The 16,520-nt window shown below is 56.6% G+C and overlaps 1 protein-coding gene across 26 annotated transcripts in view; it reads right to left on the bottom strand.

Moving 5' to 3' along the window:
- The window catches only part of Ncor2 (nuclear receptor corepressor 2), a 159,804-nt gene that overhangs the window by 29,416 nt on the left and 113,868 nt on the right, over positions 1-16,520 (bottom strand). For all 26 annotated transcript variants that reach the window (XM_060382319.1, XM_060382326.1, XM_060382329.1 and 23 more), the window contains 4 exons: positions 11,151-11,293; positions 6,228-6,375; positions 4,644-4,697; positions 3,528-4,152 (listed from right to left, as the gene is read on the bottom strand). In XM_060382319.1, the coding sequence (XP_060238302.1) occupies positions 3,528-4,152; positions 4,644-4,697; positions 6,228-6,375; positions 11,151-11,293 (970 nt within the window). The remainder of the gene's footprint in view (positions 1-3,527; positions 4,153-4,643; positions 4,698-6,227; positions 6,376-11,150; positions 11,294-16,520) is intronic.

Genomic DNA, 16,520 nt, shown 5'->3' with positions numbered 1-16,520 from the left:
GACACAAGCCTGGGAGCTGAGGCCTTCTTGGCAGGGACCACATGCCTCAGTTTCCCCATTATCTCCAGGCAGACCTAAAGCTGGAAGGGTACCCCAGAGCTGTAGTGATGGCTCACTGGTAAAGAGCAGAGACCCAGTTTTGGTTCCCAGCACCCGTTAAGGTGGCTCAGTACCAGAAGATCCGATGCCCTCCTCTGGCCTTCCTCAGGTCTCTGTGGTCATGGATGTGGCACAAGTACACTGAGGCAGGTGCATAAAAACACACATAAACAAACGGGTGGGAGAGATGGCTCAGTGGTCTACTGCTCTTGCAGAAGAGGAAGTTTGATTCTAAGAACCTATGCTAGGATCTTACAACCACCTGTAACTCGTTCTCCAGAGGATCACATGGCCTCTGGCCTCTTCAGGCACCAGCATTCACATGCACATACTCATACACAGGCATATAATAAAAAATAACTGCTGAGTAGTATTCCATTGTGTACCACAATTTCTGTATCCATTCCTCAATGGGGAGGGTGGAGGGAGTGGGGGGCGGGGAGCCTTACCAGGCCACAGAGGAAGACAATGCACACAGTCCTGATGAGACCTGACAGGCTAGGGTCAGATGGAAGGGGAGGAGGACCTCTCCTATCAGTGGACTGGGGGAGGGGCATGGGAGAAGAGAAAGGGAAAGGGGACTGAGAGGGGTACAAAGTGAATAAATTGTAACAAATGTAAAAAAAAATTAAAAATATAAAAAAAGAAAACAAAATAATAAATAAATAAACAAACAAATAAACAAATAAATAAAGAATACAGCTTCAATGATCTCCAGCCTTCACAGGGACCCAAGACAAAAACCCCTTTGGTCACGTCACTCCCTGCCACAGAGCTGTGAGAACCACTGAATATAAGCTCAGATGGCCCAGGGTCTTCGTGCTGGTCCTTCCCTTGCTCAGAGGGCTTCCCCGGCCCCACTTCACACAAAGAGCAATGAGCATCTTCAAGTGTTACCTCCTTTGAGTCACACATACATTCACATGGGTCACGAACTATGAGTCTTTCTTCCCTCCAGTGCCGGCGTGCTTGGGAATCTGGGCCCTGCTGGTCCTGCCACTATTATCTCTAGGGGCCTGCCCAACACATGCTGCCCAGGGCAGTGTACCTGGCCCCGGTTGTGGTTATGATCACCAAACAACTCTGTGGGGATGTCTTTACCCACTACAGGGAGGAAACTAGCTTGGTTGGGAGAGGGGGTGTGAGGTGCTTTCCCAAGGTCCAGCCCTGCTGGAAAGCACCAGGTCCCTACTCTGGAAGTGAGGTGGGGCTGCAATTCAAGTCTCCTAGCAAACTCTAGGCCAAGTAAGCTTCCCTGGGCGCAGCAGCAGCAGCAGCTTCCCAGAATGGCCTGAGTGAGGCTGAATGGGATCACCCCAAGTTCCTAGACAGCAGCTTGGTTGCTGCCTTGCTGACACCCTTCACCTGGCATTCCTGGCCCCCATGGTGTAGCTGGTCAAAGGCCTGCAGTAAGCTTTCAGCCAGGAAGTCTAGCCGCTCACTGAGTGCACAGGCGGGCCTCGGGGCAGGGGAGTGTCGGTCCCACAAGGCCTGACGGGGCAGGTGTCCTGAGTCCCAGCCTAGGAGCTAGACAGCAAGCAGGAAGGTGGAGAGCCACTGAGTACCAGGCAGGGAAGGACACTACTGGCTGGAACGGAGGGCAGCAGCCTGACAAGAGCCCGGAGAAGTCTGAGGAGTGGGCTGGTATTCAGGGTAGCACCCCCACACCCAGCTCTGCGGCCTATGAACTATCACCCAGACTCCAGAGGAGCACACTGCTGCCTCCTGTGGCTTTGTGGCAATCTCTCATCTCAGAGGAGACCCTGGTGGCATGGAAGCTGCCATGGGCCCAATGTTCCCTGCTGTGCCCATCAGGCAAGAAGCTGGGGGCACCTCAGAAACCCGCTAGCCAGCTTCTGCTTATCCAGGGCCATCTGTTGTCCACCTGCGTCATGTAGGCCCTACCAGTGGAGTCCTCGGGGAACACAGGTCCACAAAGCATCCATTTCAAATCCACTAGCCAAGAGGGGAAAGGGAAGGAAAGGCCCTGTGTGGCCCGGTCTGAAGGTCACGGTCTCCTCCCTTGCCCTGCCGGAATGTTTCAGAGACTTGAGGGGAGAGAAAACAGACTCTGCTGTTTGCAGTCAAAATAAACAGAGCACACTGCCTCATCACAAAACAACTCCTGCAGCTGCCCAGAGGTGGGTGGGGCCACCCAGATGTGATCAGGAAAGGTTTCCAGGCCTGTCCCCAAGTGCCCAGATTGGTTCCACCTAAAACATGGTGTGCCCCTAGGGCAGGGAGGGTGCCAATCAGAACGCTCCCCACAGACCCGGTATCACCTCAGAGAGAAAGCTGGGGTGCCATCAGCTCAATCACTGTTCCCACAGCTGGCATCTTTACTGCCATCGCTAGAGCAATCTGGCTCACTTGGACCCCTTCAGCCACCGCCTAGCCTTTTCAGGCATTGGTCATTGTGTCTTACTACCCTGGGAACATACCCAACAGCCTGGCCCACGAGGCGGTCCTGAATGCTCAGGGCCTTTGCACCAACCGTCCTTACCACAGAAGGTAAGAACTGGGTACTCTTCTCCCTCCCCTGCCCTCCCTCTGTCACTGGGAAACCAGCATGCTTCAAGGAAGCAGGGACTTAGAGAGCCATGTCTATAAGCCAAGGGCTACGGACAACCATCAGCAGTAGAAGATGCTGGGTGGGGACTTCCCAAGCTGTGGTTCGGTGTGACTCCATGACACCTGGATGTGGACCTTACACCTCCACTGCTCTGCTACCTGGAGTCACCTGGTCTGCAGCATAGCTGGAGGACAGCAACATTGCTGGCTCATTCTTCCCCTCAGTCCTCCACGACTACCTCCCCTTCAGAGCTCGGCTCCACGCTGCTCCAAGGGGTCCTTCCTTCCACTCTCTCCTTCCAGAATGAACCCCCTGGTGGTGGTCTGAATAAGGTCCCCCACAGGCTCATATATTTGAATTCTTAGTCACCAAGGAGTGACAGTATTTGAAAGGATTAGGAGATTTAAGAGTTGTGACCTTGTTGAAGGAAGTGTGTCACCAGGGGCAGGCTTTGAGGTTTCAAAAGCCCAAGCCAGGCTCAGTATCAGTACACACACTTCCCTCCCCCTCCTTCCCCCCTTCGCTCTTTCTCTTTCTCTGCCTGTAGATGAGGAAGCAATTCTCAACTACTCCTCCAGCACTATGCCTGCTGCCACAATTCCCACCATGACAATACGCACTAAACCCCTGAAACTGCAAGCAAGACCACAATTAAAAATTTCTTTTTAAGAGCTGCCTTGGTCATGGTGACTAAGACAGCCCTATTTCTGGTCTCAGTCTCATGTTGACTCCACAAACCAGCCACAGACTCTGAGGTGGGCAGGGCCACCTGTGTTGTCTTTGCAGATGGAGTGTGTTCCCTCTGTTCGCAGAGCACACAAGAAGCTGGCAGCAAGGGCTGCCTGGTGCCTCTCACCTGCCCTTGTCACCTCCCTCAGGCTCGTCCACCTCGTCTGCACTGCAGGTGGCGCTGGAGTCGCTGTCCTGGGTGATGCCCGAGCTGGAGGCCTTGGTGGCGCCGGCCTTGCTTCCACCTGCAGCCTCTTCCACCTTATGCGGAGCTTCGGACACAGCCTCGATGGCCTCCGGGCCCTTGGCCTTGTCTTCAGTCTCCTCCTCAGCTTCCTCCTTGTGATCACTCTTCACACTCTTGGGTGGCTCCTCAGGGGCCTCAGGCTCCTCTGTCGTTCCCACATTGATCACCAGTTCCTCAGCCTCAGACTTCTGCTCCTTGGCGTCCTCTGTCTGGGGAACGGCAGCAGCCTGGTCTTCTTGTTCATCCTTGGCAACAGCAGCAGGGGGTGCGGTGGTGGCAGCAGGTGATGGGGGAGCCACTGGGGATGGTGGGCCAATGGCATCAGGGGCCGGGCAAGGCTCAGCGGGGGGTGCTGCGGGTTCTTCTGGTGGAGGAATGGGTGGCTGGGTGGCAGCAGGCAATGCTTCAGTGCCAGTGGGCTTAGGCCCATTTTGCCCAGCGTCCTTGGTGGCCTCCGAGCGTGGGGATGGGACGCTCTCTGTATCAGAGCTGTTGTTGACAGCGGCTATATGCAGGGTGAGAGGAAAGAGGGGGTGAGCTGCTACATGGGATGTGACAGCACTCTCAAGGAATACTGGAAAAGCCCCCAGGCTCCCACACATCCGGGTGAGCCTTGTCCCTCACAAACTCTTACAGACCCATCCCGGGCTACTGCTGTCCTTGACCAGCCTGCAATTTTGGCTGCTCCTTCCTGCTGTCCATAGACTGGTTGACCTCAACCCGTGGGCTCCCCAGGTGGCCAGGACCTCTACAGGGCCTAGCCAAGGACAGCCTCAAGACAGGCCTTCACCTGAGGTCTGCAGGTAAGATCTGAGTTCTACTTGACTCTGTGCCCATCTTTTGGTACTCTCATGGAGACTCAGGGCTTCTCTCAAACTTCAGTTTCCCATCCACAGTATGGGAACTAAACCTCCATGGAGGCTGAGCTGGACAGGAAGCGTACAGGCCCAAGGACCACAAGAGCACTCCAACATGGCTGACAAGCCACATTCTTACCTGGGCCACTGCACTCCCCAACTCTGGGAACCTCATTCCCAGATGCCTGTAAGCCTGGAAGGAAAATAAAGAAGAATCAGAACTGAGGTGTTGGTATACCGAGTCCAGTGAAAAGGGAAGGGGGTATGGCCAGCAGAGGGCAGGGGACCCACAGCAGCTTCCACAGGACCTGCTGGCTCAACCCCCGACAGTGACCTACTGGAGACCCCCCAGGCAAGGCCAAGGGGTGTCCAGGGTCAACAGTGTCCTGGGTGAGGGCCAGGGATACAAACCAATGAGGCCCTCAGCCCATATGCCTTCCTTCCAGCCTTTTCAGTCAGTCCCCAGCCTCTCCTGCTTCTCACCTCCCTTGGAGCCCAGAGCAGGACACCTCTCCCAGAAACAATATTAAAGGCCAGCGCTGAGCTGGCCATGGGCACACAGGGCATGTGACCATCAGAGAGCTCAGGATCAGGGTGCTCAGTAAGCACAGGGACAGGTGAGGAAACTGAGACACAGAAGTCATCAAGTTGCCTGGGCCACCAAGTGGGGTTTGACCTCCGGGCTTCCTCCTCGCAACCCCACAAGAGGACACAGGAGGCTGAGGCCACTGGAGTCCTGTGGTTGTTGGTGCCTACCACCCACATCAGTCACATCCACACTAGCAGTCCTCAGAGTGGACATGGGCTGTGGTAACTGTGGCTGGGCCTCTCCCTAAGTACTAGGCTTGGGCAGGGAAGGAATGGCCAGATGCTGCTCTGCACTGGGCAGGAGACATCCCACCAGGTACCTATGATGTGCACTGGGCATGCTCACAGAGCTGTAGACACTCTACAGACTCAGGCAATAAGTAACAGGAAGATCACCAGGCCCCTTCCTCTGGAGGCCACAGAGCATAGGGCTATAACCAAGCTGCCAAACCAGGTCTTAGGCTGGAGTGACTCCTCCATGCCTCAATCTTCTCTGTGAACATGGTACCACCACCTCCTCAGGCTGTGGTGACAGAGACGAGGCTAAATGGCGGCCATGACTGTTAACACACAGTTAATAGTCTGTTAACACATTGCTAACACACATGTTGTTAACATACAATGAAGTCCCAGGTCAAGTGTTCCCTGGCCTGGACATCAGCCTCTGTAGCCCAGCAAGCTTGGGTCTGAGACATTAGCTGTCTTCTTCCTTGCTGCTGCCCCAGGAATCCCCAGGTGGTGAGAGAGGCTTCATGCAGCCTGGCCCTACTCCTAAGTAGATGTGTGATCCTCGCCAGTAACTGGATCTCACAGTCACTCCTGACTCTTGTAGGCAGGCTCTGTCTCCACAACTTCCCCTCCATGCTATGCCCACCTTGCTCATGGGGATGGCTGGGTAAGGTCTTTGACACCAACAGCCTAAGGCCTGGCCTAGGATGCTGGGAGGATGTGGAGCCTGGCCTCCTGAGGTCAGGTCAGGCCCTAAGATAAAGCATGTGAACTATGGGGAGGCCAAAGCCAGAAGCCTTCAGTCTAACGACTGTTCTAGTCAGACTCCTATGTGGTCATCCCTAGGCCTGACCCAGGAAACCAGACAGAGACACAAAATGTGTGTGTGTGTGTGTGTGTGTGTCACCTTCTGCCTCCTCAGCCAGCTCTTCCTCATTGGCACTTGCGCCTGAAGCCTCCATCTCCTCGTCCTCAGCGGCAGGTGGGAAGGCTGTCTCCTCACTTGCCGCTGCTGGGGTCTTCTTTTTCTTCCTCCGTGCATTCCTCTCCTTCTCCTGGGAGAGGACAGTAGTGGTCAAGGCTGAGGACGGCCCATACTGGAAGCCCAGTCACAGCTGTGAGGGCAGGGAGCCTGGCTGCCTGGCTACGCAGGCATTCTCGCCACTCAGCTCATCCGGGTGGCTGCAGAGGCCAGGGCTATTTTTACCATTAAGGTTTCATAGGGCCCTGGGTACAGGCTGAGCCAGGCCTGCATGGGAAGCCCATAGTGTCACAGTGCACACTGGAGGGACCATGGATATAACTCAGCAAGCACAGCACAGCCAATGCCCTCCAAAGCCAGCAACACATATTCTAAAGTTGGGACTTAGGGGGCTTGCTTGGGGCCACAGGGGGATAGAGAGAGTCCAGGGCCAAGTAAGCTAGATGGGTGATCAGGATTCCATAGGACAGTGACACTGGAGTCTGGTCCTGAGTACAGAGGAAGCATCCAGGCTCTGGGTGAGAGAGGCCTATGTGCAAAGGCCCTGGGGTGTGGATGAGTCATACTGCAGCCTTGCCTTCCCCCAACCTACTCCTACTCCTCGAACTCAGGGTCCAGCTTCACCCTCCCAGCGTGTGTGTGTGTGTGTGTGTGTGTGTGTGTGTGTGTGTGTGTGTGAGGCCTCAAAGTCCTCTCCAGGCTGGACTTCTGTGTCCTTCCACCAAGGTAGGCAGAAGGCCAGAGCAGCGAGGCTTCCCTGAACTGGGCACATGAGGCAGGGGCAGAGCATACACAGGTCTTCAACTGACCAGGATCCTCCCTACCCCCACCATGGGGGCCATTCTGGATCTAGCATGGTGCTAGCCTAGTTTAGTATGAGGGGAGAAAGGTGTTTTCTGAGGTGCCTAGCCGGGGTCTCAATCACGCCCCTGGTTCTAGTCTGGCATCATCCAAAGGGAGTGTGCGCAGAGCCTCCATGGGCACAGCCACAGGCTAGGCAAGAAGGGGAGCATGGCAGGTGGAGACACCAATGCAGCTGAGGATCTTCTTCAGAAGACTGAAGATGGCAGAGGGGACCACAGGTCAGAAAAGGACGCCAAGGTCAGTAGATGGTCAGAGACAATAGTTCTGCTATGCCTGGCTGGTGACACTCTATCCTGGAAACAGCATATCTGTGCTCTGAGGCAATGGCCTGCTGTCTCCACTGTTGCATAGGCCCTAAGGTACAGATGTGCCATCCCCTGTCCCGGAGACCTGGATCCTGGGACAAAAGGAAACACATGCCTGTCTGTTCTCACCACAGGCTTGTTCTATATTCAGATCTTGTGGGACATCTGCCTTGCCACCCATGCCCACGCAGGGCCCGGTCTTGGCACCTCCCAAAAGGCCCAGGCTCCAGTCTGCGGGTGCGAGGATGTTGTGGCATGTGGCTGGGGATCCCCTTCCTTTGTCTATCTTTAGCAACAGGAACTAGGCAGCAGGTTGCAGGGACACTCAGAGGAAACAGGAGCCCATCAGCCTGGCAGAGCCATGGGCAGGCGAGACCCTGTATTTCTAGAGCCCATGGGAAATCCAGCCATAGCCCCAGCACCAACGAGCTGGCAGGCATGTGAAAGCGGTGTTTTGGAGACATGAACACAAACTACAGTTAGCAATTACTAAGCACCTATTGCATACTAGGAAATCTGCAAGGTGTCAGGTCATATGTATGCACAGCCACTCTGCCAGTCAGGGCATGTCACCCCTGATTCCAACATTCCCGGCATTCCCTAACACCTGAAATCAACCCCAGATCACTAGTCCTGCCACTCTGCATGGTTTAAGTCTGCTTTTCTAGGTCCCACACCAGCCCCAGGGACTTTGCACAGGCTGTTCCCTGCCTGAACACCCTTCCCCCAGATAGTGAACACTCACTTCCTCAAGTCTTTGCTCCAACATCATCTCCCTAGAGGCCCTCTCTGATTTCCCCGGGGGAATTAACCAATGCCCTCCAACCCTCACTCTCTCTGTAACCCTGTCTAGGCACCTTTAGGCCACATGCTAGACGTTAAGTGTGTGTTACGGCATCTCTTGACCAGACTCATTCCTCATCAACTGGGACCTCTGCCTGCTCTAACCGCTTCCCTCCCACACCTGGAGTACAGCCACGCTCTCCGTTACCATGTCATTACACAAATGAACTCAGAGACACCGACTCAGAGAGACAAAGCTCAGAGTTAAGGAGGCCTGCCTGCTAGAGTTCAAGTCCATCCCCGCCTGGAGCATCTCCCGGCAGCCTCAGAGAGAAGACAGCAGAAGGAAGCAAGGCCAGCAGGGCCAGGGCCCAGATGATACACTGAGCAACCTGGAGGCCGAGCCCTGAGGGCCAGGACACAGACAGAAGGGCAGCCTTCGGCCACATGGAGGGGGAGGGAGGCCTCAGAAAGGATGAGGCTGCCAAACGTTACATAACCTGCGGCATAGGGCTCCACCCAAGCTCCCGTTTCCTGAGGAGTCTCCAGCAGCCATGTGCAGGCCAGGCCTAGGGTAAGCAGGAGAGGACACCCACTGACCTGCCTTCCCTACTCCCTGGGTGGCATGCCTTCCTGCACTCAGATGGGGATGGGCCAACAGTCAAAGGCCTTAGCCACTGCTTCAAGATTCACAGGACCCAAGTGACCCTCTCATTCTGTGATTTTGCTTTTGAGACACGGTCCTGTAGCCCAGGCTAGCCCTGAATTCCTGCTCCTAATGCCTCAACCCTCCTGAGTGCCACATACGCCACCATGGCCATATTGTGGTGGTCTGACATTGAGGGGGTGGAAAGCAGATGGCCAAGGCCAGGGCCTCTACAAAGGCCAGCTCACACCCTCCCACAAGTGTGTGCTCGGCCTGTGCTTCAGGGCTATCTGCCTCTGCTTAGTGCCCTTACTGTGTCCTCAGGACCAGACGGCTCGTGAGGTCGCCTGGAGAGAATCAGCCCACCTCCTCTACAGGCTGCCACCAGGGCAGACCCCTGAATGACAACACGGGGGATAGGGACCCCCTCCTTGAGCAGCCTGGCTCCATCCTACTCAGCCAGGGTCACCTTCTCAGATCTATAGTTCGCCATCCTGCGACAGAATTAGCCAGCTCCTCAGGGAACTCCAGCCATGCCTCCCACCAGACACGGATTTTGTCCCATACTCAAGTGGCCTGGGCCAGAGATTGGACTTTCCTCAGTGGAAGACCCTGGCTCCTCACACACTCCTGAAGCAGACATTTCCCCCATCCTTGTTTCATTATACAGGCAGAAACTGAGGCCTACAGGCCGAGTTGTGTGTCCTGAGCACAGCCACAGGACCGCAGATTCAGGGTAGAAACCCACCAGGCCATGCATACATGCTGTGTCCATCTCTCAGCTGGGACAGACATGCCACACCCAGAGTACACCTGTACCCTGGGCCTTCTGCCATTGGCACCCCCGCAGCTTTAGCTGGTGGGGAGCTGGCGAGTTCCGAGTACTGCACTGGTACGGTGAAGGATGCATCCTCCCCAGGACCAGGTAGTTGTTCTTCCCATTTCACAGGCCGAAACACTGAGGCACAGAGGGGACAAGACACTTGTACAAAGCGACATAGTCTATTAAGTGGCAGAGCCTAGACAGACAGACACACACACACACACAAACACACACCTATCAGCACACAGCCCTTAGTGGTAACTACTGCATAGTGATTGAAAGGGCTTCATATACAGGGGATAGATAGGTGGCTGTGACATAAGTGACAGGGGGCTATCACAAAGAGCAAGCAGGCAGGGAGCCCTACAGAACGCCTCTCATTCACAGGCACCTCATCTGTGACTCACAGGACCACCGGCAGTCCTGTCCTGTCCCCCCTGCTGGACCCTCACCCACCTTCGAGATGAAGAAACAGCTCAGTAGGGAGAAACTACTTCTGAGGTCACATAGGTGCTCAACCCACACGCCTGGAGCTAGTGCACTCACTGGGTGCTCAGGTTCACTGACCCACTGGGGGTCCTTGGGAGCAGAGGGAGAAGTCCCTGGAAACATGGGGCTGGCAACTGCAGCCCGACTGGGCTGAGGAGGGACTCTGCATGGGGTCTGAGAAGGGTTCTAATGGAATGACACTATCTCTGGCCTGCCCTACTGTGTTGTACCGCGCCATGCCATGCACTGCTCTGGGCCTCGGCAGGCTCCAGGCTCCAGAGACACATCTTCGGTGGCACAGAATTCCACACAACATTAAACCCGGGAAGGGTGGGCGCAAGTTCCCCTCCCAAGCCTCAGGCCTCAGCAGGAGGTTGGAGGAGGGGTGGTAGAGTTACCCAGCTGTGGAGTGCACACACCCACTTAGATGGCTCAAGAGCCTCCCCAGACCTCAGTTTTCCCAGCCCTAGAACGGTGAGGATCACAAGTGTGTCCAAGAGGAGAGAGAGGGGAGGACAGCGGGAAGGCAGTCCCTTGGATGGCTCCCCAAGGCCTTCCTGGCCATGGGTGTAAAAGAGGTCATGCATGAACACATCTCACAGCTTTCAGTGTGGAATGTGCCTGGCCCCTAAGGCCTCCTCCAGCTTCTGATTTTAGGGACCCTCCTTCCCTGTCACTGAAGCCATAATGCCCAAAAGAGCAGCCAAGCAGAGGCTAAGCTGCTCAACTCAGGGTTCTTTTGCCTCTGGGTCTCCAACCCAGGGTGCTGAGGGTGACGGTGAATTTCTGGCTGAGTCAGGACCCGGCCCACCCTCACCTCCCCATGCGGTTACCAGGCAGCCAGGGGCCACATGATGGGGGAGGCTGTGGGAGGCCTGGTGGGCCACAGTCCCGGGGCGGGGGGGGGGGGCAACCTGTGAGTTCTGGTCCAGACTCACCATCTTTAGCTTGTGTTGCTGAAGGATCTCATCCAGGTTCTGCCTCTTCTTGTAGTTGAAGTAGAAGTTCTTACACTGGGACACGGTCTTGGAGCCCACCATGCGGGCGATGGCTGACCAGTTTCTCCCATGTTCGAGGAGGCCTGCAGGTGAAGAGCAGGTGAGGGCTCACGTCAGTCTAAGAACAAGGCGCCTAGCCACGGATCAGGAAACAGACAACGACAGGGCATGGCCCCAAGTGAGGCCACATTTAAAATTCTAGGGGGCAGAACACAGGCCTCCCCTCCCCTCCTCCTCAGTCAGGCTGGAGCTATGGTGACCCAGGCCTGACACTGCACAGCTGCAGCGAGGCCCCAGGAGAGCAAGCCTGTTTTCCGGTCTCACTGTAGGTGAAGGAAAAAGCTGTGGAAGAGTAGAGGTCGGAGGAGGGCCAAGCTGGAGAAGGGAGCAGGGTAAGTTTGGGCTCTCACACCTAAAGAGCCACAACAGACTCGGGGCCCACCTGGCCTGGATGGGCTCAGCAGCTACGGGTGGATCTGTCCCAAGTTACAGCTTGAGACCACATGGTGGGAGAAACTCCAAATCTGCAGCCCCCTCCAAGCCCACCGAAGCCACAGACTATTCACAAGCTCGGAGCTCTGCCCGGAGAGGCGTACACAGTTCAACTCTGAGCTAGAGTCACACCTCATCCCTCCTTACCAACCTTCCACGGGGCCCAGCTTCCCCAAAGGCAGAGTGGGCCACTCTCCCATAGCAGTGGCAGAACCTGCTTCTGGGGATGGCAGTTAGGAGGCTGCAGGACAACAGTGCCACAACCTGAGCTACAAAGCCACTTGTAATAATGCTAAGGGACGATTTCCCATCATTGGGCTTCAAGTCATTTTCCTCTACACAAGTCAAAGATGTAACTGCGACTGCTGGGGAGGGATGGGAAGGGAAGGGAAGCAGGGGAGGAGAGAGGAGAAGGGAGATGGGTGGGAGGGGGAGGGGAGGGGAAGGCCCCCCCCATTCTCCCCCCCCACTCATCCCCCTCATTCAAACTCCAGTTGGTGGCTTCCTACAAACAAAGGAAACAACAAAAGGCCCAACACAGCAGCAAATGACCCCTTAGGTCTACACAGCTTTGAATCTGAGTCTGCTTGCCCCGCCCCCACACCCTGGTCAAGACAGGGACTGTGACAGTTCCACCCACCTCACCCAGCTCAGGAGTGGGTCTTGAAGCCCCAGTTTTTCACTGTAGCAGCCTCAAGGGCCCCATGGTATGGGGGAGGTGCCGGACAGCCAGGCCACCTGCTGGCCTGCAGTGACCACAGAGCCACGTGGCTCCGTAGCTGCTTCTCAGGGATCCTCAAGGACAGGAGGCAGGGAGGGCCGGGGCTCGGCATCAAGTGTAACTCAGCCCCTGACCTTTCCCTCCACCCGCGCCAGCAGCAGCTGCCACTTCCAGAACCTGGCGGCTAGGGCTGCGTTTATTTATATTTCCCGAGCGCGGGCCAAGAGGGCCCAGCAAACACGTCAGGCCGAGGGATCGCAGGCCCGGAACCCCAGGGCAGGTCTCCATTTGGAACTATTGGGGGTTGGGTGACTAAAAAGGCTGGGTGTGTATGGGGGGGTGGCCCGATTCTGGGGAGCAGACATTTCCAAATCCAGTTAAGTCAACAAGGAGTAGGGCAGCTGGGTCCACTAACTAACTCAGCCTATAGAAGCGAGGAGAACTGACAGGAAGGGGGGATGACACTCAGCTGTTCCCAAACACATGTGGTCACCGAGGAGCGCCGGGCAGAGCTGTTGGGGAGCCCTTCCCAGAGTGCGCCCCACAGTCCTGGGAAGATACCCACTTCCTCAGCTCTTGTTCTAGGAACCTCACACTGGGCTGCTGTGCACAGGGGCACTTCATGTCCCCATGTGGTGGAGACAGCCCAGCTGCCCTGTCCACCCTGGAGGAGCCCCTCTGAGAATGCCCCAGCCAAGCCTGGAGCCCAAAAGGTGCAGCCTCCTTCCAGGGGATCTTGGCTGCATCCTAGAAAGGCAAAAAGGGGCACTGGGGGAGGGAGAACCATGGCCAACGGGTCCAAAATTCCAAGTCACCCGCAACACTCTTGCAGCCCAAAGTCCCTGTCACCAGCCAACCCACCCTCCAGTCCCATCCCCAGCTGGGGGCCAACTCACATCCTCTCATCTGTGTCTCCCCCTCGGCCAAGTTTTCCGGAAACATCCGGCTGGAAGGATGCTCCAGGGAGTGGAGCAGTGATCAGGAGGCTGTGGCTGCAAGGCTCCTTAGGGCTTCTTGCTGGTATCCCTTGGCTCTAGCTCTGTTCACATCCCAGGAGCAGAGAGGGTGAGAGCAGGCACTGGGGGCAGGAGCTGCTCGGCACCCCACAGGCCCAGAGCTCCTCTAGCCGCTGCTACCAGCTGCTTCGGGGAGCAGAGCAGTGCCCTTCCCGCTTGGGAGGGGGGCGAGGGAGCCAACAGCGGGAAGTTGTCAGTTCTGTGTGCCGGGTTTCTCTGTGCCAGGCGTCACCAGCGCGCACGCGGCGTCCGCAGTTCTTCCAGGCACCAGTGTTCTCAGGGAGGACACTTGGGGAGGGTGCTGGCCACAAGCCCCCAGACCCATCAAGCCACATGAAATCCAAAAGCCCTGGGCAGGGCAGGAGCGGCAGCTGTGTCCCTCAGCGGCTGGGCTGTGGGACCCAGGGCTCCGCTCAGCTCTTCTTGCTGCCTGACCCAGCGAGCCGCGTCAGGACTGAATGTGACCTCCAGACGCGGCGGGCGGGGGCGGGCGGGGGCCGGGCACAGGCCCAGGTTCGGCTGGGCGGGCCAACTGGCACAGGCTCCCTCCCTCTCTCCCCATCCGTGGCAGCGTCAGCAGCGGTAAGAACAGACTGAGGGATCCAGAAAAACAGAGCTCCCACCCCCGGCAGGCAGGGAGCAAGCAGCCTCTTCCGCCCGCCAGCCAGCCAGCCCTCCCCGTCAGCCAGCCAGTTCCACCTGCGGTCGCACTCCCCCTTTCCTCACAGGCCCCCAAAGCCTAGACCAGGCAGTCCCCCAGAGGGCTGTGGGTGGCCAGGACTGGTTAGCTTTCTATGGGGGTGAGGGGTGGGGAACTTGGAACCTACTTGGGAGTACTCCAACACCAGCAACCATTTGGAGTGGGGGAGGGGCCTGGGGCTCCCAGAGGTCTGACCTAGGGTCTGGTGGCTACCTACTATATCTTGTCTTCTCGGAAAGCACCTGCTGCAAGGTCCCAATAGCTCCTGGGAGGCCAAGACAACCAAGCTGCCTCCTAGAGTGGCATCCGGTCAGGCTGGCTTCCGGGACCAACTCTTCCCTCTAGCCCTTGCCCTTCCATTCTGTTCTAGAAGCCCAGAGGACAGGGACAGACAGGTTGGAGCTTTCTTGTATCCTGGGGCAGGTGGTGAGGAGATCCCAATACTGCTGAGAACCCAGGTCTTTCCCAGAATCTCACTGTCCTCTACGGGGCAAGGACTCCAAAGGGGGCCAAGCACACACCCTGTCAAAGTGTCCGGGTATTCCTGGAAGGAAACTCAAAAGCTCCCAAGACTGAAGAGCCCCAGAGAACAGACAACTCTACTGCTCCCGACCCTGAGAAGGCCTCAGGATATTTGCATCTACCCAAGAAGCATGCTGGGCCCTGCCTCTGGCCCTGGGGAGTGGGGTAGTATGTAATTTCCATAGCATCTACTCCTGGAGACCAGCTCCTTTGTTGCACCCATCCATGACTGCACTCAAAAAAAGAATGAAGCCCTAGACGCCCAAGTTCCTGAGGCAGGGATCCAGGAAGGTCCCATGAGTGTCTGTCCTGGTGGGGTTAACCCTGGGGATCCCGAGCTGGCGGACGCACTGCCAACACTGGGAGCCCGCATGCTCAGTGCGACAGTTTCGCCAGCCTGCCTTGCGGTCTCAGGTTCTCCCACCCCACTAATTTCTAAGGAAGGAATTTCAGAGGCAGCTACTTAGGAAGTGAAATTGGCCAAGACAGGAAGTCAAGGCAGGGGGGCCTGAGTCAGAGCCTGAAGCTGGCAGAGGGCTGAAGGAGCCCAACAGCCACAGAGAGGAGGAAGAAATGGTGGCTGAGGTGACCCTTTTCCCATGTGCTACTTGGGACCCGTGAAGGCTCCAGTGGCTCAGGGTCTATGACTGCTCCAGGCCCAGGCCCTCACTGGGCCCTGTGCTCAGGAAGTATGTAGGCCTCTGACCTGCGACAACACACTGGAGAACTTGCTCTCCCACAGTCTGGGGCTCCCGGCTCCTCCCAGGAAGTTTAGGCGGGTATGCCATCCCAACCTCCACCCTCACAGCAGCTTTCCTAGACTCCCTTGCACAGCAAAACCTTCCCAGAGCAAGAAGTGAGACAAAGGCATCCTCCCTGTCCTGGGTCCTCCAGCCGCACCCTCCTTCCTTCAGAAAGGCTGAGCCTGTGCTGGACTCGAGGGACGTGTGCTCGTTGAGCACCAGCAGCCCGGAGACCTACAGTGTGACGTGTGGGGCCTAAGAATGACCTCATCCTTGAAGCTGCCCTGGCTGCCTTCTCACCTCACACTTTAGACCTTAGCACCTGTACTTGCCAATCATGGATACAACGGAGGCGTACCATGTACCCACTTGTGAGACAAAGTCAACAGGGGAGGCTCTGAGGCCAACCCAACCGTCCACCTACAGGGCCACACATAGCCTGGTCTGTAGGGTCAGAGTGCCCTGTCCCCGGAGCCTTGGCTGGCTACTCTCATTGAGGCATACCATGACACTTTCTCATGTGCGAGGCAGAAACAAGGTGTGCATAGGAACGTGGGGTCACGAGGGTCATTCAGTACCCGTCCCTCTCCAACAAGGAGTCGGACGTTGGGCCAGAGTGAGGGAAGGCAGGAGCTGACATCTCCTTTACGGTATCAATGAGAGACGAATCAAAATCCAGCGGGCCCATGTCTGGCCGTACCTGAGTCCATATAGAAATCCTACTTTCTCCCTTGGAATCATAAAACAAGGGGCCAGAAACGCCCAGACACACGCCTCCAGGGCCATCTCCATTATGCCTAGGGAGATCTCCATGTCTACTCATCATCTCCTCACTTGGATGGGGCCTGGCCCTGCCCTGTGGCCCCTGAATTCAGTGCACTAGCCACTGGCTGGGCACACTTGGCCAGGCTGCTTCACTGCTGTGCACAGGGCTCCCTAGGAGGTACACAGTGCATTCTTGGAAAGGTCAGCCTGAACTGGCAATGGGGACAGCGTGAACTCTGACAAAACAATGGCTGAGCGCCTCCCCACCAGGCCTAGGTACTCAACCATGAGAAAGATGAGACCAGACCACACCCACTGGCAGGTAGGGCTATCAAGGGAGGGTGTGTCTCC

This window comes from Meriones unguiculatus, chromosome 4 (assembly GCF_030254825.1).
Source record: "Meriones unguiculatus strain TT.TT164.6M chromosome 4, Bangor_MerUng_6.1, whole genome shotgun sequence".
NCBI lineage: Eukaryota > Metazoa > Chordata > Mammalia > Rodentia > Muridae > Meriones > Meriones unguiculatus.
This window is presented reverse-complemented; position numbering and strand designations above follow the sequence as displayed.